This window comes from Pinus tabuliformis, chromosome 7 (assembly GCF_031772625.1).
Source record: "Pinus tabuliformis cultivar Carrire ecotype Pingquan chromosome 7, CPIR1, whole genome shotgun sequence".
In the NCBI taxonomy this organism is placed as follows: domain Eukaryota; kingdom Viridiplantae; phylum Streptophyta; class Pinopsida; order Pinales; family Pinaceae; genus Pinus; species Pinus tabuliformis.
Window position 1 is genome coordinate 1890535155 of NC_142293.1, and position 24653 is coordinate 1890559807.

The 24653-nt window shown below is 41.1% G+C and overlaps 1 protein-coding gene across 8 annotated transcripts in view; it reads right to left on the reverse strand.

The window, feature by feature from the left end:
* Positions 1–24653, reverse strand: part of LOC149256019 (fatty-acid-binding protein 2-like) — a 262035-nt gene that overhangs the window by 127777 nt on the left and 109605 nt on the right. For all 8 annotated transcript variants that reach the window (XM_089460637.1, XM_089460636.1, XM_089460635.1 and 5 more), the window contains 2 exons: positions 5955–6030; positions 5743–5845 (listed from right to left, as the gene is read on the reverse strand). In XM_089460637.1, the coding sequence (XP_089316763.1) occupies positions 5743–5845; positions 5955–6030 (179 nt within the window). The remainder of the gene's footprint in view (positions 1–5742; positions 5846–5954; positions 6031–24653) is intronic.

The following is a 24653-nucleotide window of genomic DNA, read 5'->3' on the forward strand; positions in this document are numbered from 1 at the left end:
AAGCAAGACTAAATGCGGTAAATGATCAATAAAAGATTTTCAATTTTAAAAGTGACCAAAACATATCGAACTCGCTTAATAGTTTTTTAAATTTTTTAATGGGCCAAAGGCCACATAAAAATTTAAAAAATCTTTAAGTATAAAAATTAATTTCGATTTATACCCTAGCTGCATAAACTTTTTAGGCTTTTTTAGATATTTACAATTTTTAGGATCTTTTTTTTTTTAAGAAAAGAAGAATCAAAATCAAAATGAAATTTGAAAATATAAAAAGAGTCAAAGTCAAAGAATTAAATTTTTAAGTTTTAGAGTTTTGAAGTAAAAAAATAGAAAACAAAAATCATGAATTACAAAATAACGCCTTAAATCAAAAAGATGAAAATATCAAAACAAAATCAAAATTTAAAATATAACCCTAACTCCTAACGTAAGCCAACAATCATACATAATAAAAACAAATCGAAAGCATTTGTTATTTGTCTTTTGCAGGTTGGCTAGGCAGCTTCGATAGCGAGTGAGAGGAGCTATGGGACTAGACGCGCAGAGGAAGGATCGAAGCAGCAGTAGGAGATCGAGGGTAAGGAACAGTGAATGGGCAGCTGCGTGAGGAAATGGAGCAGCTTGCTGCGTGGGGATGGACTGGCAGCGAGACAGATATGCAAGTTTGCGTGGAGGGAGAAAGGGATGACAGCGGAGCTATGGTAGCGTGGAAGGTTCACGATGGAGGGTTTACCAAGCTGAAGCTACACACAGGCAGAGAGGAGTAGCGAGGGATGAGCTGCGGGTAGCGTGGATGGATTTGACAGCGGAAAGGTTAATGCAACGTGGAGAGGTGGACCTCGACGCGAACAGAGTGAGAAGTTGGACGGAGAGTGACACAAGACGAAAAAGGTCGTTGGAGAAGGGTTTGCAGCTTTGCAAAATGTTGCAAAAGGAAGTTGCATAAAGGGTTGAGGGTCGATGAGGAGATCTGCAATCAATGGGGACAAGGAGCAAGGCAGGCAGGGGTAAAGAGACCCAAAAATTCTCCAAACGCAGACAATAAAAATTTCGAAATTTTCCAGAAAGCCCAGTAGAAACAAATTCGAAACTTTTATGTTCAGGAAACACCAGGCAGCCAATGGTGGCTTAGAACTTCCACCAGAACCTCTAAAAAAAATTTCAGAAATCTTAATTAAATTTTTTAAATCGCTCTTCTTCAAATTTCTTTGAAACCCTTATAAAATTTCCAAATAAAACAAATCTAAGAAACCCTTGGACTGCAAAAATAATGCCCCACAGAAACTGGTTTTGAGGCCAGATCTTACCCTCTAGGGCCTAGATCTGGCTTCAAAATCAAACTCCGCCTTCAACTCTGCAACTTATTCCTAAAAACAAAAAGACCCACAACCCAAATATAACTGAAACCCCAGAAAACCTAGTCAGAAAAATAAAAAAAATTACAGATCTATGCACAAGAGTAGCAGATCTACCAAATCTGGCGAGTGTGAGTCCAACTCCGCTCCCAGATCTGATAATCTGAGGCTCTTAAAAGCCAGATTTATCAATTTAGCACAAAAAAAAATTTAAAATTTAAAATTTAAACGGAGGTGCTTCGCCCAAAACCCTTCATGCATAAACAATGAAAGTTCTTATGATAAGCCCGGGATTCAATCAAACTGGGCTCTTCAGAAAATACTAGTCGGGAGTTGGCTGGTCCAACTGAAAACTTTCCCAAACGCCCGATGATCTAAAAAATCAAGAATTCCCTGCACAACTCAATTCAACCATTAACGTAGAGCGAGAAAACGATAATGATCCAGATGGATATTGGTGGCCACCTGCCAAGTCCACTTGGACCCCCACCATTGTTTGTTTCAGCTTCTCAGTTTCCTTAATTCTACACAGTTTACTATTTTTAGCAGTTTTTCGGGTCTTGAACTTCCAGAGTCATTTTGAGGCCCTAAACGACGTTTTTTGGGAAAATTGGGAGCAACATGATTCCATGGACCGATGTTGCTCTTCCCAAAGTTGTAGTTCTCGGATAGATCTTTCTAACGAGATATTGTGCGCGTCAAATGATCTAGGTTCCTCGGCTAGAAATCCTTGGTAACAACTCCTCTGACCCTACTCTGTCAGGTATTGTTCTGACTATAGTACCTCACTAGCTCCACTCTACAGTATTTCTGCAGCCTTCTAGACTCTAGCAACTGCCTCTCTGTGAATTGCGTCAACCCCTCTCTACCTCACACTGGCTCTGCGTCACCCCAGATGGATCTACGTCAGCCCTAGGATGCCCTGCGTCTGCCCTCTGGCCTTCTGTGTTAGCAACGCTAGCCTTTCTGAGGTTCTACACAGCTCCCGACTTCTTCTGCGTGGCTCTAGCTGGCTCTGCGTCACACTTCTTGGCTTCTGCGCTGCTAGAAACAACTTTTGTCACCTCGGGACAGCTGTTTTCTGTTGCTATTGCTCCGCTCGGCTAATGTCTTTTAGTCCTCCTGTGATCTGCAATCACGCTCTAATACCATGTTGAAATTTCTAAGTTTACTTAGTTTAGAAACCCTTCATGCACTTTTTCTGATTTATTCCTACCTACTTGTTATTTTTCTTTAACAAGTTATTTACAAAGTAAATACAGAAAATAAACACTAGTGCATGCTCAACATATTACAGATCAACAACTAAAAGAAACAAGAACAAACACACCACATGACACCATTATTTTTGGACCAATGTCCCCGAAAAAACCCAATGCGAGAAAATTGGTGCAGGTATCCGAGGGTTTGCTTATTAAGCAATATCAGAGTACAATATGGGTGCCGAAACTGGCCTACCCAACAGAGAATTTTCTTAGTAGCTATACCTCACAGTTTGAGAGAAATCTCCTGGCTGAAACCCTGGAAAATCCTTTTGGCAGTTCCTCAACACAACACTGCTCTGCAACCCCAGCGTCTGCCCAATCTGGACTGCATCAACCCCTCTCTGTCTCATGCTAGCCCTGCGTCAGCCCCAAGAGGCCCTGCGTCAGCTTTATGGGCCTCTGCATCAGACACGCTAGCCCCTCTGGTGCTCTGCGCAGCACTTCGATGCCTTTGCGTGGCCCTGCATGAGCCCTTGCTGGCTCTGCGTCACTCTCCTTGGCTGTTGCACTACTCTCCCGGCACACTCTCTGCCTTCTCTGTTTCTCTATACTAAATGCCCCTCAGCTGCTCTCCCGATCACTGATTCTATCTCTCTTAGCAAACCCCGCTCTAAATAATAGAATGACTGATCACTCTGGTGTGTTCTCCAAGTGACCCTCAAGCCTCCTCTTATACTTTTCCTGTTGACATATCAGCAGCCGAGATTAAGACCCTAATCAACGGCTAAGATTAGATCTGACTTGATCCATGTCTTTTGGACCATTCTAACACAAATTCATATTAATACACATTAATATTTTATTTTCCTAAGTTTAGACTTAGGGACTCCATTAAAAATATTAATTATTTTAATATCTCCTGATCTGTTTAGAATCTGCCCAAACCCTTTCTGGATATTGGAGATCTCATGTGCCCCAACCTCTCCACCAAATTTCGTGGCTAGAGCACATCCGATGCTACCCCAAATCAGCATCAACCTCTTGTTGTTGCCTCTCCGAATTTGGAAAACTTCCTCTGGATCACTGTCCCTGCCCCTCTCTATCTTTGCTTCCCTACTGAAGCTCGGATTCTTCCAGCATTGGTGGCTCTCTGGAAAATCGAACTCTCCAAGGAAATCGAACTCTTTATGGTTCTCACAAGTCTACTCTCCATCTACCCATCGACTTCTTATAATATTTTGTTGGACCTCCAACAGCGAAAATTAAAACTTAATCAAGGGCCCAGATTATTTCCCTGTCGATCCATGTGAGTTTCTAAATGATTCACACCCTATCTCAATTAATATTGATTAATTAACCAAACTTCCTAAGGTTAGACTCAAGAAATATTTAAAAATAGGCTAATAATCTAATTGAGACACTTCTAGTTGGAATTTCCATAAATGATCTATGGGTTATGGAGATCTCATGTGTTTTGGTCTCTTCACAAAGTTTCGAGACTAGAACACCTCCAATGCTACAAAAATTAATAGCCACCAAGAACACACCCTGTGCGGTTGAGGATTTTTCCCACATTAACTTAGATGTGCAAGCAAGGCAGCAGTAGACATCATCATTTCCTAGATAATTTTGTGTTGGATTCACTAACCCTAGCCTAGCTTCAACTTGAGGCCTATTTTAAGGGTTTGCTCCATTTCTTTGTTGACCTAATTTTCTAGCAAACCTTTTTTTTTACTTTTTATGTGTCTAGGTATTTCTTTGTTGTTGCATATCAAGAAGCCCTAGATTATATAAGTCGTTATCTATCCTAGGTGCATGATGCATTGCTCCTTTATCAAGAAGAATTGAGCCTTGCCCAACATAGAGTATCTTCACCTAATCTATATTCATCACCTTGAGCCATAAACTTAAAGTATCCTTATTGGTGAGTATTGGAAAGCCTCCCTTGAGGTGAAATTCCACCAAAGAGTAGGAGGAAGATTGTTGAGGTGACAATGGCCTTCTCCCTCATTGTTGCTACAGGGTTTGGCCCTTGCCTTGTGAGTCCCCTCACTAGGCCTGCTAGATTTTGTGGCAACAAGGACCATGTACAAGAAAAGGGGATTCACATGTTTAAGTTGTCATTAGCAAATAAGAAGAGGCCCATAGCTGGTAGAATGCTCACTGTGAGGCCTAAAGTACCCAATATTATGGAAGTGGGTGCGTCAAGAGATATTATGGGTGGACGTGAGTGAAATCTTCATTCCATTAGCCATCATTCACCCTTATTGTCCCATTGCCTAACTTGGAGGTGGAATCTACAGCAGAAGATTAGGAAGAAGATTGTTGAGGTGGAATCTACAGCAGAACCCTACAATTGGGTGGATAATATCTTGCTTGCAACCAACATGCTGGACATACTCTTGATTAAAGATGAGTGTCCCTTTATCAGTATTTATATTTCTATGATTTGATTTCATGAATTTTGTTGCTCATGTCAATCAAATGAAAGAACTGACTAAAAATTATGGAAACAACGTTAGCTTGAATGTTTGTGCCTCTAGGTTGGATTCGTATCAAGATATGTGTTTATCGAATGTGTCATGTCGAAGAGGTGCATGTTAAAAATCTAAATGTAATCAATCCAAAAAAAACATAGGATAATCTAAAAGATTTTTGAAGGATAAATAATGGTTGAAAGAACTCCCATAAACGAGAAAATTTATTGAAAAGAAAATGAACAGGATAACCACATATCCTAAAGCATGAGCAGAAATACAAAAACTATTGAGTGTAAAGACAGAAAAGTGAAAACAAAGCTATCATAGCAACACTATTCAACATACAGATATATGAAATTCTGTAGGGTCTAAAGATGAACTCTTGTCTTTGTGCAAGACAAATGCAATACAACCAAATTCTAGGAATGAAAAGATGCTGGAAAACCACATAAAGCGGTGCATTTTGTAGCACAAAAAAAAACAATACCTTTCCCCTTGCAACCCTGAATGTATTGCCAATTCAATTTTCATTTTCTTGTTTCACACTTGTATTCATCTTACACATGGTTACTTGTACTCAAAGGAAATAATACCTCTTTGTAATATGGCTATGATATGATGAAATACAATAATTCAATATTTCCAAAATAAAAAGTTCAAGGAGCTTTTATAGACTAAGTATTAGCACCAAAAACAGCATACCTCAGCAGGTCTTCAAAAAGATCTGGGTGATTCTTCAGCTCTTCTAACGGCAAGTTAGAATACCTTTCACCTAGTTTCTTACATACAGAATTGGGGTGAACATCTGACAACAAAGATACACAAATATAATAATCTTTAACTGACATCAAAGATATTATTCCGATCATAGAAATTTACGATGTTTCAATAGAAGAAATAATGTAGGTACTTACATAAACCAAAAGCATATATTTTTAGAGATTTAACTTTAGCAACTGTTTTGCACCGAGAACCAATACCAACAAGCACCTGAAAAGGAATGAACCAGCACTCACACAATCAATATAAACACATTTCAATGAGAAATAATATTGATGCAAATAATTAGCCAAAAGATAGAAGATTGGAAAATGTTAAATTATGGTATGTTCTATGCTTAGAGTAGTTTACTTCTTTTCTTCTTACTAGCCACTATTTAGCAATCACATAAACATAAAGTAAAGTGCAGATAGAACATTAAAAGATCAACAGAAAACAAGCCAAGACAAGAGACACCAGATGTGGCAGCTAGCCAGGGACAAACCCTAATGCCGGAAAACCCTTTGATCAAATCTTCTTTTATCTTCAATAATTCAGCAGAAAAAGAGAGATAGTACAATATCACTAATCAGTGATTTACAACAGCAGTAATGAAACCCTTGAACAGCAATAGCAAAAGGGATCAATTAACTCCCAAAATGTCCTCAAGACAGCCTAAGAGAACTAGGTTTCCAACAGAAGTCGTGGCAACCCATAACAGTCAAAGTAAGATGGTCAAAACAGCAGTGAATGCTACAGCATACTGCAGCCAGCCCTAACCAGTCAACGCTGTCATAAATGTGCCCTCAAACAGTCAACACAGACTTGTTCAGCTCTTCGGCTAGCCTAGGAGAGGCTGCCCACACAAGGCCACAGTCAATGGAGGCAATATGCTGGTCAACGCAGGCCTAAACCACTTGCTGCACCTTCCTGCGTCCTTGCTGCCCTAACTGCGTCCTCCAATGCTGCCCTAGCTGCGTCCTCTTTCCCACATGAGATCTGCGTCCTCCTTCCTTTGTATACCCAAGAGACAAGGAAGAGATGAGAGGATGACTTGAGTTGAGATAATGACTCAACCTCTCCTCTATTTATATGCAATACAGGGCAAGAGTGCCACACACCTAATTGCTGGCCAACCTTGACAATTTGTCTAAGTAATTACAAATAAATTCATATCTCCATAAATACTTGTCGGAATCGGATGATCTTTAGATCAATCCTACACCTCTCGACAAGAGGAATCTAGGAAAAATATCAGCTGCAATAAATGAGGTGACCCACATGGAGTTTGGCCCTAGTTTCCAATTTTAACACTCCCTCTCAACTAGGGAGAACTCCATCTGCAATCCATCTGACTGTCGCTACTATCCCAGCCATCAAATGCACTACCCTGCACAGCTTGGCCCTAATCTGCTCTGCTCTGCTCAAACTATGAAGAAGAAGAAATGATCGAGGATGTATCATACCATCCTCCACTGACCCGAAGTCAGTCTCAAAGTGTGTCATACCACTCTCACTAATCCTAGATCAATATCATTGATCCCAAATAAATGGAGGTCATACTAGCATAAGGAATATGATAGATACAACGATGCGTCCATCGATAGTACTACTATGGTCCCTAACCCCATTTCCCTGCTCATTGATCAGATGAGAGGTACTTCCCATGAGTCCTAGACTGCATAGATAAGATGTTTCAACAGGAGAACTAATCTTCTTGTCCAGAGGAGAACGAATCATCCTGTCCAACAGTCGCCACAGGAGAACTAATCATCCTGGCCCACAGGAGAATTAATCATTCTGTTCCACAATCGCCACAAAGAACTAATCATCCTGGCCCACATGAGAACTAATCATCCTGTCCCACAGTCGCCACAGAGAACTAATCATCCTCGCCCACAGGAGAACTAATAATCATGTCCTACAGTTGCCACAAGGTGTCACAGGGGAAGGTTGAACCTTTCACCCTATACGTAGTGCACCACCAAGGGATGGTGAGTCACCCTGTGGTCGCATGTCGCTCCAAGAAGTACCCCGCGCCCCCATGGAGCTCCCAAAGCTCAATACATCATACTCGGCCCTCATAAGAGGGTCTCTGAACGACACCAAGTCGTTCTCGAAAAGTCAAGAATTTGACGTTTCCCTAGGGCTTCGTCAAAATGTCGGCGACCTATTCATCTATACCGAAATGTTGGAGCCTTATTGCTCCCCGCTGCACCATATCCCGAATATAGTGGTACCTGATATCGATATGCTTGGAGCAATCATGAAATACGGGATTCTTTGATAAACGAATCCCGCTCTGGTTGTCACACAGGATCATGGTGTACCCAATGTAAATCCAAACAGTTCACTGAAGAGCTTTCGCAACCAGACCGCCTCACAAGAGGCCATCCTAGCAGCAATGTACTCAGCCTCGACGGTGCTCAAAGCCCCGACTTCTGCTTCTTGCTCTTCCAGGATATCGAGACAGATCCCAAAGAGAAACAACACCCGGAAGTGCTCTTTCGATCCACCACACTGCCTGCCCAATCAGCATCGGTATATCCAAGTAGTCTCACATCTCTCGCAGTGTATCTCAACCCATGAGTGATTGTGCCACGAAGATATCTCAAAAGATTCTTGGCACCAATCCAATGTGTGTGGTGAGGCTCAACCATATGTTGACTCAACGTGTTGACTGCAAAGCATGTATCCGGACGGGAGTTCACCAAGAACATCCATGCTCCGACGAGTTGATGATACTCTGTAGCATTTCGTAAAACAAGGCTGGCAGCACTACTGCTTAACTTCTTGAAGTCAAGCTCCATCGAGGTAGTTATGGGCTTGCAGTCCACCATACTGAATCTCTCCAATATCTTCACCACATATTTTCCTTGAGATAGGAAAATCTCCCCTGGGTTCTGCCAGACTTCAAGTCCTAGGAAATAGTTCATCAGTCCTAGGTTTTTCATCTCAAACTTAGAAGCCAACTCCCTCTTACATTTGTGAATGAGAGGGTCTGCCCCTATTAGAAAGAGGTCGTCAACGTACAACACCAGTATGAGAGGATAGTCATCTTCAACCTTAAAGTAAAGGTTAGGGTCGGCTTCACTCCTAGTGAATCCCAGCTTTATCAAGTAGCTATCAATCCTTTCATACCATGCTCGGGGTGCTTGCTTCAGCCCATAGAGGGCCTTCTTCAACCTGCACACATGAGATTCTCGATCATGAATCTCATATCCTTCAGGTTGTTCCACATAGACTTCCTCTTTGATCGAACCATGCAAGAACACAGTCTTGACATCCATCTAATGTAGGTTCCATCCTTGCGAAGCAGCAAGGGCTATGATCGAGCGGATGGTGGTATATCGAGCAACGGGTGTAAATATCTCGTCATAGTCTATACATTCCTTTTGAGAGAAACCACGAGCGACAAAACGAGCCTTATACTTTTCCACACTTCCATCAACTGCATGCTTTATCTTGTAAAACCATTTCGAAGTGACAACTGCTTTGTCCTGGGGTCTGGGAACCACATCCCAGACATCGTTTTTCATGATGGACTCATATTCCTCAGTCATAGCATCCTTCCATACTTGATGCTTGGCAGCTTCTGCGAATGACAAAGGCTCATTTTGGATGATCATGCTCATGATGGTCAAGTATCCCTGATACCTGGTCGGCTTCTTACTTTCTCGGAAGGTTCCCCTAGGTGCAATGTGCCCTTCAGCATCATCAAGTGTCCCCCTAAGCCATGAAGGCCTCTTTCTAGAAGAGGAGGGCTCTTGCAGAGGGGGATCAATAGGATCCATAGGTTCTTCCACATCAAGGATCGTCTCATCTTCCTTTTCCTCCGGTTCCCTGGTGTCAACGTCTTTAGATCCCCTTAGAGTAGGAAGATTGTCAACTTTGCTAAAAGCCATATCTTCGTCAAAGGTGATATCATGGCTAATCTCGACTTCACTTTGACCAACCGCATAGATTCTATAGCCCTTGGTATTTTTGCTATAGCCCACGAAGATTCCTTTCTTTTCAAATGCACCCAATTTATTCCTTTTCTCCTTCTGCACATGAAAATATACAGGACTTCCAAAATTTCTAAAATGAGATATGTCAGGTTTCTTACCAGTGAACATCTCTTCGGGAGTCTTGGAACCCAATGCTTGATGAGGGCATCGGTTTTGTACATATACGATGGTATTTGCAGCTTCGGCCCATAGAAACTTCGAAAGTCTTTGATCATGGAGCATAGCACAGACAGCTTCCATAATTGTACGATTCTTCCTTTCCACCACACCATTTTGCTCAGGAGTATATGGTGTAGTAGTCTCCCTCTTAATGCCAGCTTCTTTGCCAAAGTCATTGAACTCATTGGATGCATACTCATGTTGATTTGGGGTAGCATCGGATGTGCTCTAGCCACAAAATTTGGTGGAGAGGTTGGGGCACATGAGATCTCCAATACCCTGAAAGGGTTTGGGCAGATTCTAAACAGATCAGGAGATATTAAAATAAAATTAATATTTTTAATGGAGTCCCTATTTCTAAACTTAGGGAAAATAAAATATTAATGTGTATTAATATGAATTTGTGTTAGAGTGGTCCAAAAGACATTAGATCAAGCCAGATCTAATCTTAGCCGTTGATTAGGGACTTAATCTCGGTCGTTGATATGTCAACAGGAAAAGTATAAGAGGAGGCTTGAGGGTCACTTGGAGAGTACACCAGAACGATCAATCATTCTATTCTCTAGAGAGGTGTTTGCTAAGAGAGATAGAATCAATGATCGGGAGAGCAGCTGAGGGGCATTGAGTACAGAGAGTTAGAGATAGTGTCGGGATAGCAGCAAAGCAACCAGAGAGAGAGACGCAAGAGTAGCCAGTGCTCAAGCAAGGCCACGCAGAGGCAGCTAAGCGCTGCACAGAGCATCAGAGGGGCCAACGTAGCTGACGCAGAGGCTCAGAGCACTGATGCAGGGCCTCCTAGGGCTGATGCAAGCCAAGATAGGCTAACACAAGGCCAACGCTGGGCCAGGACAGGCTGACGCAGTCCAGATTGGGCATACGCTGGGGTTTCTGGCATATTGGTGCTGAGTAGCTACCAGAAGGATTATCCGGGGTTTCAGCCAGTATATTTGTCAAAAACCGAAAGATATTACTGCCAAGGAACTTCTCTATTGGGTAGGCTAATTTCGGCACCCAAATTGTACTCTAATGTTGCTTAATAAGAAAACCCTCAGATAGCTGCACCGGTTTTCCCACATTGGGTTTTTCCGAGGACATTAGTCCAAAAATAATGGTGTCATGTGGTGTGTTTCTTCTTGTTTCTTTTAGTTGTTGATCTGTAATATGTTGAGCATGCACTAGTGTTTATTTTCAGTATTTACATTGTAAATAACTTGTTAAGGAAAATAACAAGTAGGTAGGAATAAATCAGATAAAGTGCATGGAGGGTTTCTAACTAAGTAAACTTAGAAACTTCAACATGGTATCAGAACCTGATTGTAGATCATAGGATGACTAAAAGACATTAGCCGAGCGGAGAAATAGCAGCAGAAAACAGTTATCTTGAGGTGACAGAAGTTGTTTCTAGCAATGCAGAAGCCAAGGAGTGTGACGCAGAGCCAACCAGGGCCACGCAAAGGAAGTCGAGAGCTGCGCAGAGCCTCAGAGAGGCTAGTGTTGCTGACGCAGAGGATCAGAGGACTGACGCAAGGCATCCCAAGGCTGATGTAGACCCATCCAGGGTGACGCAAGGCCAGCGTGAGGCAGAGAGGGGCTGACGCAGTTCACATAGAGGCAATTGCTGGGGTCTAGAAGGCTGCAGGAATACTGCAGAGTGGAGCTAGTGAGGTACTATAGTCAGAACAATACCTGATAGAGGAGGGCCAGAGGAGTTGTTACCGAGGGTTTCTAGCCGAGTAACCCAGATCAGAAGTGCAGCTGCACAAGGCGATCAGAGTAGGGGGCATCTCAACAAGCAGCAGAAGGATTTCCAGGAGGGAAATCAAGACTCAGAGGGAGTCCAGAAAAGAACTTCCAGACGGAAGTAGAGACTCAAAGGAGTCAAACAAAGAACTTCCAAGAGGGAAGTAGAGGAGCATCATGGCACTACACAGGCTAAGAGACCAGGATAGACTAGACAGAGCATCGAACTTCGCAGTTTGGAAAGCCAAAATCTTATCAGTGCTTGACAGGAATCGTTTCAAGAACTTCACCTTGAAGGTGATAGCTGTCCCAGTCGACCCTAGTGATAATGGCAGGTACGAGGAGGCGATGGTGAGGGCCAAGTGCATTATCCTTGACGGGGTCAAGGATCATGTGGTACCACATATCAGCATACTTCTGTGCAGAGAAGAACGTTGCTAGAGTATCAGATGAGGTCGTATCAAATGAAAAAGGTACAATCGATTGACACCTTCCTTGGAGGACTGAATGAGATCCGAGACCAGTTGACTGTTATAGGAGCGACACCGAATCAGGAGCTTATGGTGAGGACAGCCCTGAATGTTGTCTCAGAAGATTGGGAAGTATTTGTCCAAAGTATCCTGGGCAGAGGGACTCTCCCACCTTGGGACGAGATGTGGGCAACTCTTCGCCAGGAAGAGATCAGACGGAAGTCGAAGACAGGTAGCAGCAGTAAGGGGATCAAAGTCAAGCAGGAGGAGGAAGATGTGGACCTAGCATCTGAGGGAAAGCAGGAAAAACGAAAGAAGAAAGATCTCTCCAAGATCAAGTGCTTCCACTGTGGGGAGTTGGATCATTATGCGACCTAGTGTCCAAGGAAGAAGAGTAAGGGAGAGTCTTCCGAGACTAAGGCAGCGCCAGCACGGGCAGAGAAGGAAGTTTTGACAGACGATGACTATGCAATGAGTGCACACACACCACTTAAGCGAAAGTGGGGAGACATCGAGTTGTAGTCAAGAGGACTACAGGCAATGAGGGGCAGATCCTCAAGGTACCCAACCTCTTGGATTAGACCTTGCTATGGGAGCCCCGTCGAGGAGTAGCAGGATTGGCTGAGTGGGTAGAGATAGATGCGGATGGAGTGGTAGAGAGAGATATAGTGCAAAAGTCCCGAGACAGCACAGAGCTAGCAGGCTACAACAGTGCAAGAGGCGCAGGAGTGTTGCACTAGTGCAGGAAGACACAAAGAGGTGTGCAACGGTGCGAGATGCAGGGAGTTGTTGTAGCAGCGCAGAGGTCAGAGAGCGTGCACTTATCAGCAGCAGAGGGAACTTCAGCATCAGTGGGTGTTTCTAGCCCAACAAGGAGGTAAGTTGGGAGATCAGTTACTTACTTCTCAATAACTAAGTTGCAGTGTAGCAGTGGGCAACACAATGCAGCATGATGAGAGGAGATGCAGTGCTGGGAGGAAGGACCAACAGCAACACGGATGTAGAGGGAGTTGTCGTACAGATGCAGCAGTGGCAGTGGCAGAACCATGGGCAGCAGTACAGGTTGCAGCAGTGCAGAGGATGTTGGGCAGGAAGGCCTGACATCAACACAGGTACCGATGCCAGATGATAAGAGTAATACTCAATGAGGAGTACTGTTAGAGCACAGTTCTCGCTAAGAGGGAGTGTTGACTTAGGGTAGCATTGAATGTGCTCTAGCCACACAATTTGGTGGATAGGTTGGGGCACATGAGATCTCCAATACCTTGAAAGGGTTTCGGCAGATTCTAAACAGATCAAGAGATATTAAAATAATTAATATTTTTAATGGAGTCCCTAAGTCTAAACTTAGGGAAAATAAAATATTAATGTGTATTAATATGAATCTGTGTTAGAGTGGTCCAAAAGACAATTTCCAGGTTGGTCTCCTTGTCTATTAGATTAGAGAGAGCTTCTTTGTAACCAGTGAAGTGCCTTGAGGCACCACTATCAATAAGCCAATTTCCCAGCAAATTCGGGGGAGCAGTAGTAGAGAGGGCTGCTGGTAGATAATATTCATCTAGCTTATTGTTAACAACGTTAGATTCATACCTGGAGTTTCTTGCCTTCTTGAAGGGTTGTCCTCTTCCTTGATTTTCGGCATTTCTTTTACCTCTGCCATTGGACCTGCCATTCCTTTGATTGTCTTTAGAGTGATTTTGATAATCGTCATGGTGTGAGTCCCTTTTATTAGGGCACTCCCTCGCATAGTGGCCCATTTTGTTGCAATTGTAACATCGACCTTTTGTTCCACCTTTTGGTCCAGCCTTTCCTTTGGATTTAGCCCCAAAATTGTTTCTTCTTTTAGCATGAGAAGAAAAGGCAGAGGGATGGCCTTTAAGTGCGGGCATTTCTTATTCTTCCATCCTTGTCTCTTCTTGAATACATCTCACCATCAATTCCTCAAATCGAGGAATTACATTATTGTTGAGAAGAGTAGTCTTGAATATGTACCATTCAGGTGGTAGTCCTCCAAGAGTTGTGAGTGTCATTTCCCTGTCAGGAACTACTTCCCCAATACATAGGAGATCATTCTTGATTTCGGTGATCCTTAAGAAATATGCTTGCATACTCTCATCTTTGCCCTTCTTAATTTCCTTCAGATTATTTCTAAGGAACAAAACTTGATTTGCATCATTAATTTTAAATAAACTCACCAGTCTATCATATATTTCCTTGGAGGTGTTCAGCTCGAAAACATAGGCCACTAGGCGCTTGTCGATAGAATCCCAGATGATCTTCCTTGCTTTCACTTCTCCCTTGGTCCATTTGTTCTTAGCAGCAACGAATGCATTTGATGGAGGCTCAACAATCCTGTCTCTCACATGGTCCAACACTTCCTGCTCTTCTAATGTTAGATCGAGAAACATCTTCCATCCGTGATAGTCAGACTTCTCACGGAGTTTGTCTTCAACAGGGAAGTGTGTTGAGGACCCCATGACTTCTTTAAAATAGCTCCACAACCTTCGGTGATTGTTCTTGCTCTTGCTCTTGCTTGGGCTTCGTCTTCACCTCAACTCTGAAATCATGTTAAATTATGGTATGTTCTATGTTTAGAGCAGTTTACTTCTTTTCTTCTTATTAGCCACTGTTTAGCAATCACATAAGCATAAAGTAAAGTGTAGATAGAACATTAAAAAGTCGACAGAAAACAAGCCAAGACAAGAGACACTAAATGTGGCAGCTAGCCAGGGGCAAACCCTAATGCAGGGAAACCCTTTGATCAAATTTTCTTTTATCTTCAATAATTCAGCAGAGAGAGAGATATAGTACAATATCACTAATCAATGATTTACAACAGCAGTAATGAAAGCCTTGAACAGCAATACCAAAAGGGATCAATCACCTCCCAAAATGTCCTCAAGACAACCTAGGAGAACTTGGTCTCCAACAGAAGTGGTGGCAGCGCAAAACAGTCAAAGTAAGATTGTCAAAACAGTAGTGAATGCTACAACATACTGCAGCCAACCCTAACCATTCAATGTTGTCATAAATGTGCCCTCAAACAGTGAATGCAGACTTGTTCAGCTCTTCGGCTAGCCTAGGAGAGGTTGCCCACACAAGGTTGCAATCAATGGAGGCAATATGATGGTCAACGCAGGCCTAAACAACTTGTTGCACCTTCTTGCATCCTTGCTGCCCTAACTGTGTCCTCCTCCAATGCCGCCCTAGCTGCGTCCTCTTTCCCACGTGAGATCTGCATCCTCCTTTCTTTGTATACCCAAGAGACAGGGAAGAGATGAGTTAAAAGAAATGGGCAAAACAAGATTTCATATCAGGCTTCTCTTCCGAAATTGGGGCCTTTTGACCACTACATGTCAATGACCCATAGCAGTACACCCCCTTTTTTTGCAAAAGGGATAGCGCCTGATCGACGTGTCTGTGTCGTTCAACTATCATCATCAGCCTGATCATCATGTTATATTGTAAACCCTTTCTGCATGTGTAAATTGTAAATAATCTCAGCAAATCCGTGTTGTGTATGTAATTGCCTAGGTAAACCTATTTTTCTGGTAACGATCTACATTTCGGGAGGTTTTTTGTCTTCTCGGATGGTCGGACGAGTTTTCCTTCGGCCTTACCCCATAGCCGGAGTCGATTTTGTCACTGGGATTTTAGAGGAGTCCTAGTGTTTTAAATCAAGTCTATGTAAAAGTGATTTGAGAATAATCCTAACTATTTGGTTAGGTTATTTTATTACAAATTGCTTGGTCTGCTGGATTATATTTGTGTCGCAGAACTAGGTAGTCTGTGAGGGTCTTTTGAAAATGGGTTTTCCCCCTTGAGATGTAAAAAATGTGAAGTCATGATGTAAAGTGTCTTGAGGGTTGGAAAAATAATTTATCCCCTCATAGGTTAATTAACTAAATTTTCTCGCCAAAAATTTAATTAAAATCCCAAGCCAGAAATTTAATTAATTATAGGTCTTAGGTAAATTTAAATTTTCCAAAGTCAAAATTCATGGGTCCTTTAAAATTCAAATTTTAAAAGGTCTCGGGACTAAGGTAAATTAATTATTTTGCTAAATTTTAAGCCTTTGGTCCCTGGGGTTCAGTCAAAGTCAAAATTTTGAGGAAATTAATTCAAAAATTTAATTTTCGAATTAATTAAAATTCATTTAATTGAAAATGCGAATTTCTTCAATAATTTAAAATTTTGACAGATGAAATTAAAAGAAATCTTAATCCTCATCAACGGTCGAAATTGCTTTGACAAGGAACACTCGAACTAGCTGTTAGAGGATTTATCTTTAAATAGGAGGTCATTTGTCAGTGAGATCATCTGATCTCTAGATCGTGTACTAAGCGAAAAGCTCTCTTGTAATCTTTTTATGAGCAATAAAGAAAGACTTTGGAATTAATTTCTATTGGTGTTACTCTTCGTGGAAACACTGTAATATGTGTCATTTTCATGCATATATTTCTTTTTACCCATTGATGATAGCTTTCTGAAGAGTGATTTGAATACAGGTATCTTGCTCAGTCGCTGGGGTTTGAATGATAATTTAAGTTTTGAATATAATAGCAAGTATCTCTATCAAACCTGAATTTTATTATTGTTTTCTCACTCTATGTTGATGGTTGAATTGAGTTTTGCAGGAAAGTCTTGATTTTTTAGATCATCGAGCGTTCGGGGAAATTCTCGATTGAACCAGCCAACTCCCGATCCGTGTTTTCTAAAGAGCCCAGCTTAAATTTGATCTCGGGTTTATCATAAGATATTTTTTATGGGTGATGCATGAAGGGTTTTGAGCTCAATACCTCCTCTAAAATTCAAAAAATTTAATTTTTCTGTGCTAAATCGATAGATCTGGCTATTGAGAGCCTCAAATTATCAGATCTGCGAGAGGAGTTGGACTCACACTCCCTAGATTTGATAAATCTTCCATTCATGTATGTATATCTGTAATTATTTTCAGTTTTCTAACTTGGGTTTTCGGGGTTTTAGTTTTTTGGGTCAATGTATATATCGTTTGGGCGTTTCTTGTTGTCCTGTAGCTGCAGATCTAACGCTGAAAGCCGTGCAGAGTCCAAATCTAGGCCCTGGAGGGTAAGATTTGGATCTCTGGGGGTCCATCAGCATCATTTTGGCAGGGATCATATCCAGATTTCACAATCCAAGGGTTTAAATTTATTTATTTTCAGATCTGGAAATTTTCGTGAGGGTTTCATTAAGAAATCTGAAGCAGAAGGACTTAAAATTTTAAATTAAGATTGTTGGAATTTTTTTAGAGATTCTGGTGATTTAAAGAATTTCTAGGCCACCATTTTGCAAATCGATTTGTTGCTTGGTCTTAGGGTTCACTGTGCAATTTCAAAAAAAAAAATTACAGGACCTTCGCTACCTTCCATCACTGCCACCAAACCTTGTATTTTCTCATCCTCTTGCATCAAATTTGTTGCTGCCATTCTGCCTGCAATTCGAGTTTTATTTCCCTCACCTACTGTCCTCATCTGGCTCCCCATCGCTCTATCCTTCACGCAATCTTCTCCAGCCCTCATGCAGATCTCTCCTTACATTGCCCGTCCAAGCATCTTTCCTACAAACACAAGATCAAAACCTGCATATTGCCTCCTTTACGCAACCTTATTCTCCATCCCGCTACCTGAACCGCAGTCACTCTTCCCTTCCCTCGCTGCACCTTCTCTGTGGCTACCTTCAGTTGCTCATTCACGCTGCCAGAGAAACCCGCAATTTTTCTCCTGTCCGTTGCTACCCATCGCTTCCCCTTCTTTTTGATCCGCAACAGCTCCGCATTCCTATCCTCCTTCGTTGCTGACCTGCGTGTTGCCTCTTCTGCTCCTCGAATTCCATTCCCATTGCCTTAACCTGCGTTATTCCTCTTCTCCCTCGTTGCTCCAAAACCCTTTCTCGCTACTAGCCCGCGCTTCCTCCTCGACCTGCTGCTTCCTCATTTCCGTTGTCCCCTCTATTAGTCCGTCGAGCTCTTCTTCCAACTTCGAACTCCTTCCGCCATCAGAACCTGCACACAACAGCTGCAAAACAATAAAACATTTAAAAAAATTTATTTCATGTATGTGTGTGTTAGTTTAGTTTTTAGGTTTTATTTTCATTAGTTTCTTTTTCATTTAGTTTAGGTTTGTATATAGTTAGGATTATAATTTTTTTTTCAGTTTCCATTGAAATAAGTTTAGATTTAATCTTTTTATTTCTTGATTTGATTTTTTTTATTTTCATTTTTGTCTAGTTTCGATTTCAGGTTTCCCTTTTTATTTATTTATGATTTTGATTTTGATTAAGAAATATAAAGTTTCAAAAATTAAAAATTAGAAAACTTTTAAAAAATCAACCTTTTTGATATTTGATTGACCTTTAAAAAAAAAAAAGAATCAATAAAAATTTAAAACATTAAAAAATCATAAAAAATTAAAATTCTCAAAATTAAAAGTTCTAAACATTTAAAAAAAATATATATATATATATATCTTAAAAACATTAAAACATTTTAAAATTTCAAAAGTCTAAAAAAGCTCTGGTGACTAAGGAGTTTAAAATATATTGAAGGGGTTTTCGCTTAAATATCAAAATTTTTAATGTGGCCTATGGCCCATTAAAAATTTCAATTTTTTAACCCATTGATTTGTTTTACTCCTTTAGTTATTGCCTAAGGAATAATTAAGATTTAAATTTGAAGTTCCTTAATGTTATTAAATACATGTTTTTCTATGGTCGAGGTGCAATAATTGTTTTAAACCATACTAACTATTTGAAAAGGTTAATTAAATCTAGATCTGGGCAGTTAACGAAAATCATCTTAAATCTAGGATCGAAACTGGTTAGCATTTAAATTTCGTGGTTGTTTAAAGTATTTGGATCTCTTGAAATTTGATTGCTAGAACATTGTGCATCTGTTGAATATCTTGCATCTATTAAAATCCATTGTCATTGCTTGAATTATTTAATGCTCATTACATGTTAGACATTTGGCAAATATTTTCAAGCATTTATTAAAGAATCTTGTCATGGAATTACAATAGATTGTGCATCTTTGTCTCCTAAGCTAAGCATATTTGTGAAAATCTGTTGACATTGATATTGAATTTTGTTCTCTTTGAGCTAAATTGTATCAAGAAGATTTGAAATAAGCTGTTGTTTTAACTATAATATCTTCAAGAGTTTATTTTCTAAGTCTTCATCTAAAAAAAAGGCGAGCATTTCATTTGGGTAATTGAGGGCTTTTGCGGCATAAGTGTTTTCCCATCCTCGACTCAAACTTCATCTCATCTTCCGGTGCATTTGCATATAAGTTAATTTTGCATAGATAAAATTTACTTCCAACAATAAGCTTGGTCAATAGACAGATAGATCTCCATCCGTCTTTTCTTGAGAAGCCTGTTTTAATAGTACTTAAAACAATGACCTTGCAGTGGTCAGAGCCACATTGTATATTAGAAGTTCAGGAGAGGTATCGTTAATCACACCTTAGTGTGCTTCTCCTGATCTTCTCTCTACCAATTACTACGAAATCAGACTCGACACAGAAAGGATTGAAGGGTTCAGATTTAAATAGGCATTTAAACTAAAATTAACCAAGATTCTTGCATCTCACATTAGTTTTAGGATCTGCATTTCATATAAGATAGTCATTCATCTCAGCAGCAGTTGTTAATCGATTACTTGATCTTAATTTCCCTAGCAAGATCGTTGACTACATAAGGCACTGGTATCAATCATTTAAAATCTAATCAAATCCTAAGTCTTTCTAAATCTTAATCAAGCACTTGATCGCCTTGCGTCTCCCGAACTAGTTGGTTTCCAACTAGTTCTTCTTCATTCCATTTTTCCATAGGGTCTATCCCCTTTAGCCTGTTGTAGGGAGACAGCTTAAACGGAGAGATTGGGGATCAGGGTGACAACCTCCGATCTAAGGGTTGTCGCGGTGCCTAGACATTCTGTGCGACAACAAGGCCCTAGTCACATAATGGTGTTACTTCCCTATCTAGGAATAGTTAATAGACTATCTATTAGGTGTTCCCAACCCCCAAAGGGAAGTGACATGTCCTTGGTCCACCCCTCAATCGATAAGTGCCATGTGAATAATGATGGAACAGAAGGGAAAAGACTTAATGACCATATTCCATGGTCAAAGGGAAAGGATATGATAGAGTACAGTTAATTTTCACATTGTTTTATGTTGTTTCAATTACTTTTAGCCCAATTCACTTCTTCAATTAGCAATCTTTTCAATAACAATTAATCTTTCCAATCATCAACAGTAATTGAAGATAGAACAGTAAATGCAATGATAAAGGAGACAATCAACACATCAACAAGAGACACTAGGTTTGGTCAAAAACTAAGGGAAAACCCCACAAGGGGGAAAACCCTTTGAAAAATATTCTCTTATTAGATTGTCATAAAAATGTTCAGCAAAGAGTACATCGAGCCCAAATCCATAAATAATAATCAAAGTCAAAGTTTTGACTTGTTCAACAAATCTACCAACCAATATCCAAAATATGTGCCAATAGTCAAGATAATGCAATCAAAGATACTTGCGCACTTCCTATTCACCCTTCGCAGTTTTTGTTCACCCTATGCAGTTCCTGTTCAACCATCGCACTTCCTATTCACCCTTCACAGTTCCTGTTCACCGTTCGCAGTTCCTGTTCAACCTTCAATTTTAGATAGAAAGAAACTCCAAAAAGAAGAAGAAATGATATGTGATGATGGTGTCCAAATGACCTTGAGGTCACTTAAATTTATATGCTTCCAAGGGTGTCCAATTTGCTAAAGGGTCGACCTGATCAAATGTGCATATGTGGGCTTTTCTTCATCAGTACACTTTCACTTATCCAAATTGGGTTCTTCAATAGTCAAAATTGGTCCTCTCGAAGAGAGAAATATAGTCCCATGGTTGGAATTTGTCACTAAGCTGCCAAAATTAACATTTCCTCTCATCTAGGGAGAAATTCCAACTACATCATGTCATGTGTATCATGTCCCATCTCTGCTCAACTCTATCTGCTGAAACATTCTCAAATCTAAAGAAGAAGAATCGGGGAGCATTAGCTACCACCCTCTATAATGTCGGAGAGCACATATCAATCCAAAAACAATATCAGGAAGCACATCTCAACCTGAAACTACATCAGGGAGCACATCTCAACCCAGAATCTCATGGGGGAGCTAAAAATCTACAACCCCATATCGAGCAATAGGTGATATAGGGGAGCACATCTCAACCCATCTTATTGCCCACTGATCTTCCCAACAATGACCCTCAAGAGTCATGTGGTAGAACACCTGCATCATAATCAACTTGGGTTGTACAACCCCAATTAAGCTCTCAACCCGTTGGCCAAACGGGGAGAGGTAATCCCAACAAGCCTAGATTGTCAGTATGATGTCAACTGGGGTATACTCTGCATAGACCAAGATATGGGAGCTAACATCTCAGAACCTGTCGGTGACAAATAGGGAGGCAACATCTATGACCCTATTGTCCAGAGATCCCTCAACCCCAAGAGCCCTCCATCTCAATTCCTCACCCTGGGAGCTCAGACAAGGGGGAAGAGTCGGCTCAGTGTTCTCGATCAGTGATGCCCCTTATCAGAGGGGTCACATCCATCAATCCAAGTTGCTCTCTAAAGACCAAGAACTTCCCTTTCAGTAAAGCCTTAGTGAGAATATCTACAATTTGTTCATTTGTCTATATATGATGGAGTCTAACGACTCCTCTTTGCACCATGTCTCGAATGTAATGATATCGAATCTCAATGTGCTTGGACTTGTGATGAAATATGGGATTCTATGCCAAACGGATCCCACTCTTGATGCCTCAATATATCACTGTAGTGTCTAGGACCTGTTACCGCTCAAACTAGCAGGGGTCCTAGGAGGGGATCCTATAGAGCAACTACTAGGTATGGGGCAACAATGGAGCAATAGCCCACTGTCACCTCAACTAAGGCTCCCTGCACTTTATGGACTTTCACCAATGGGAGGAGTCCCGATATGAAAGGAATTACAAGGATGAATAGATCAATGGATGGAAGGTGATTCCTAGGACCTATTTAGAAGAGAGACTCGATTATATGGCTTACTTTCTTAAGAATCAAGGTGATGGGCTCTCTAGGAAGGGCCAAGAGGATGCTTGAGCCTAGGTTTAGAGGATATGCCTTGATAAGGGACTCCCTAGACTTAAGGATCTTTAAGGAGAAATGGATTCTATGCAATCCTTGTAGAATTTGAGTTGTAGAGTTGTGGGACCCCAAAGAACCCAAGTGAACCCAGACTAGGTCAAGGATATGGATTTGATCAACCAAGAAGGGACTTGACCTGATTAGGGGAAAGAATAGGATCAAAAGACAAGTTTTTCCTTTGAGATTTGAATGCAATGATCCAAGTGAAGACGCTAACCCACATCAACCTAGGGCAAGAATTGGTCTTATGGCTATGGCTTGCTATATCTCGGGATTCCACCATTGGATTTGCTTGAAACTTGGAGGACCTTCAGAGGAAAACCCAGCACATTAGTGGATCAAAAAACAAGGGGTTTGAATGGCTACAATAAAATTTGTTGGATGCCCTAGGTGACCCTCTAGGGTTAGGCCTAGAATTTGGAAAAGTGAAGAAAAGAGAGGTAAATTTAACCACTAAAGGGACACAAGGATCAATGCCTTATTTCTTGGGCTTAATGGAGTCAAGATACACAGATTTAGAAATTTCGTGAGCTAAGGAACCCTAATTGATCTTTGCTAGCCTCTCCAAGGGCAGCAACTAGGTAAATAGGGATTTATATTTCGAATTTGCGAAGGAGACAAAGTTTCGACATCTTCAACCTAAGAGGTGCTTCTAAGAACATTCACCCAATCCCTCAAAGCTCAAGGCATGCATTTAATCACTTATTCAAGGTCCCAAAAGAATTTCACATTACATTAACCCATACAAGAATAATGATAACAAGATATATGCATTTGACAAGTAAGATAACAAGAATAGCATCAAAATTTTGACTTACATGAGAGAGAGAGTATATCCATTCATCAATTTCGCATTAGAAAGAAGCTTCAAAGACAATAGCGAAAATCTAAACATCATAGTGCATCAAGAAACTCCAAAAAGTTCACCCCACCAAAAAGTGTGAAAATATCTCAAGAAATACTAATCCAATCCAAGTGATGATGAGAGAAATGGATCGTCCTCTCATCTATTTATACAATCCAATAGGGGATTCGAATAGCCTAATTTGTCTTATGTAGCCCCAAATAATAAAACAATGCTCAATAATGACATGACTTGGTGACAAGCACGCCAATATAGTTCAATAATACAAAGAAAAGCCTCTCGAGAAGGCAAAATAATGTATATGATGATTCATTAGGCCACTGAGGAGACTTGATGGAGTCCAAATGTGCCAAGTTGAGTAAAAAGGCTCCAAACATAGTGGACATGGGGTTGGCTCCTTGTTTTCCAAGCAAGTCACATGTGGTGCTCCCAAGTGCATGTGGGGGCACAATGACATCCTCATGGGCAAGAGGATCGATAATGCCTGCAAACCATTTATAAGGGCCATGATGATGATATAAGCCCTCCCTTCGTCTCCTGCAGTGAGACATATCCTCATCTAGACCCTAGAACATTTTCCAAGTGTATGGTGCAAGTGTGGAGTCGGTTGGGCATGGTGAACTAGGTGCATCATCCTTATCCAAAAGGTGGAACACAAGCAATCATTGAATGGTGTTGGGGATCCATGAAGTGTTGTATACTATGGTGGAGGCCCATGGATCTCTACGCTCACCCTACAAGTGCCAATGTGACCCTTTGGAAGGCTTGTACCCTGTACAGGGAGACCAAACCCCAAATGGAGACCCGCCTGCAATCCGACATAAGTTCCAATGCATCTCCTTGCCCTCCAATACAACAAATCATTAGAGTAATCAAGTAAAAGAGCTTACAAATCATGGAATCAATTGGGCACTTCATGGTGGCATGCCCTTCCATAGTGGGCTTTGGCATGTACAGGTGTCTCCAAGCTCAATAAGGGGGTTAACCAAGGACCCTATTAGGTGGTTTCAGCCTTTAAAGGCGGTGACATGTCCATGGTACATCCATCAATGGGTAGGTGGCATGTGATATAGTGATGAAGCAGAGGCGGAATCAAGGGAACGCACCCACATGTCATGGTACAAGGGTAGCTATGATGAGGGAAGCCCACACTTGGGTATATGAGCATAGGAGGGTGAAAATCGTGGTACATGAGTTACCCCGACCTTTTTTTTCCACCCTTCATATGCCTTTTGCCTTTGATTGATTTTTCTTTATAACTGCTCAGGGCTCCAGGGGATGAAAGCATGAAGTGTAGGATATAGCAGTAGATACCCCTTTTAAGGTGGTGTAGCTCATTGCCCACTAGAGGTTGAGATAATCATGGGTTCCTTAGTGTGAAAGGGCCTCATCTAGGGCCTATAAG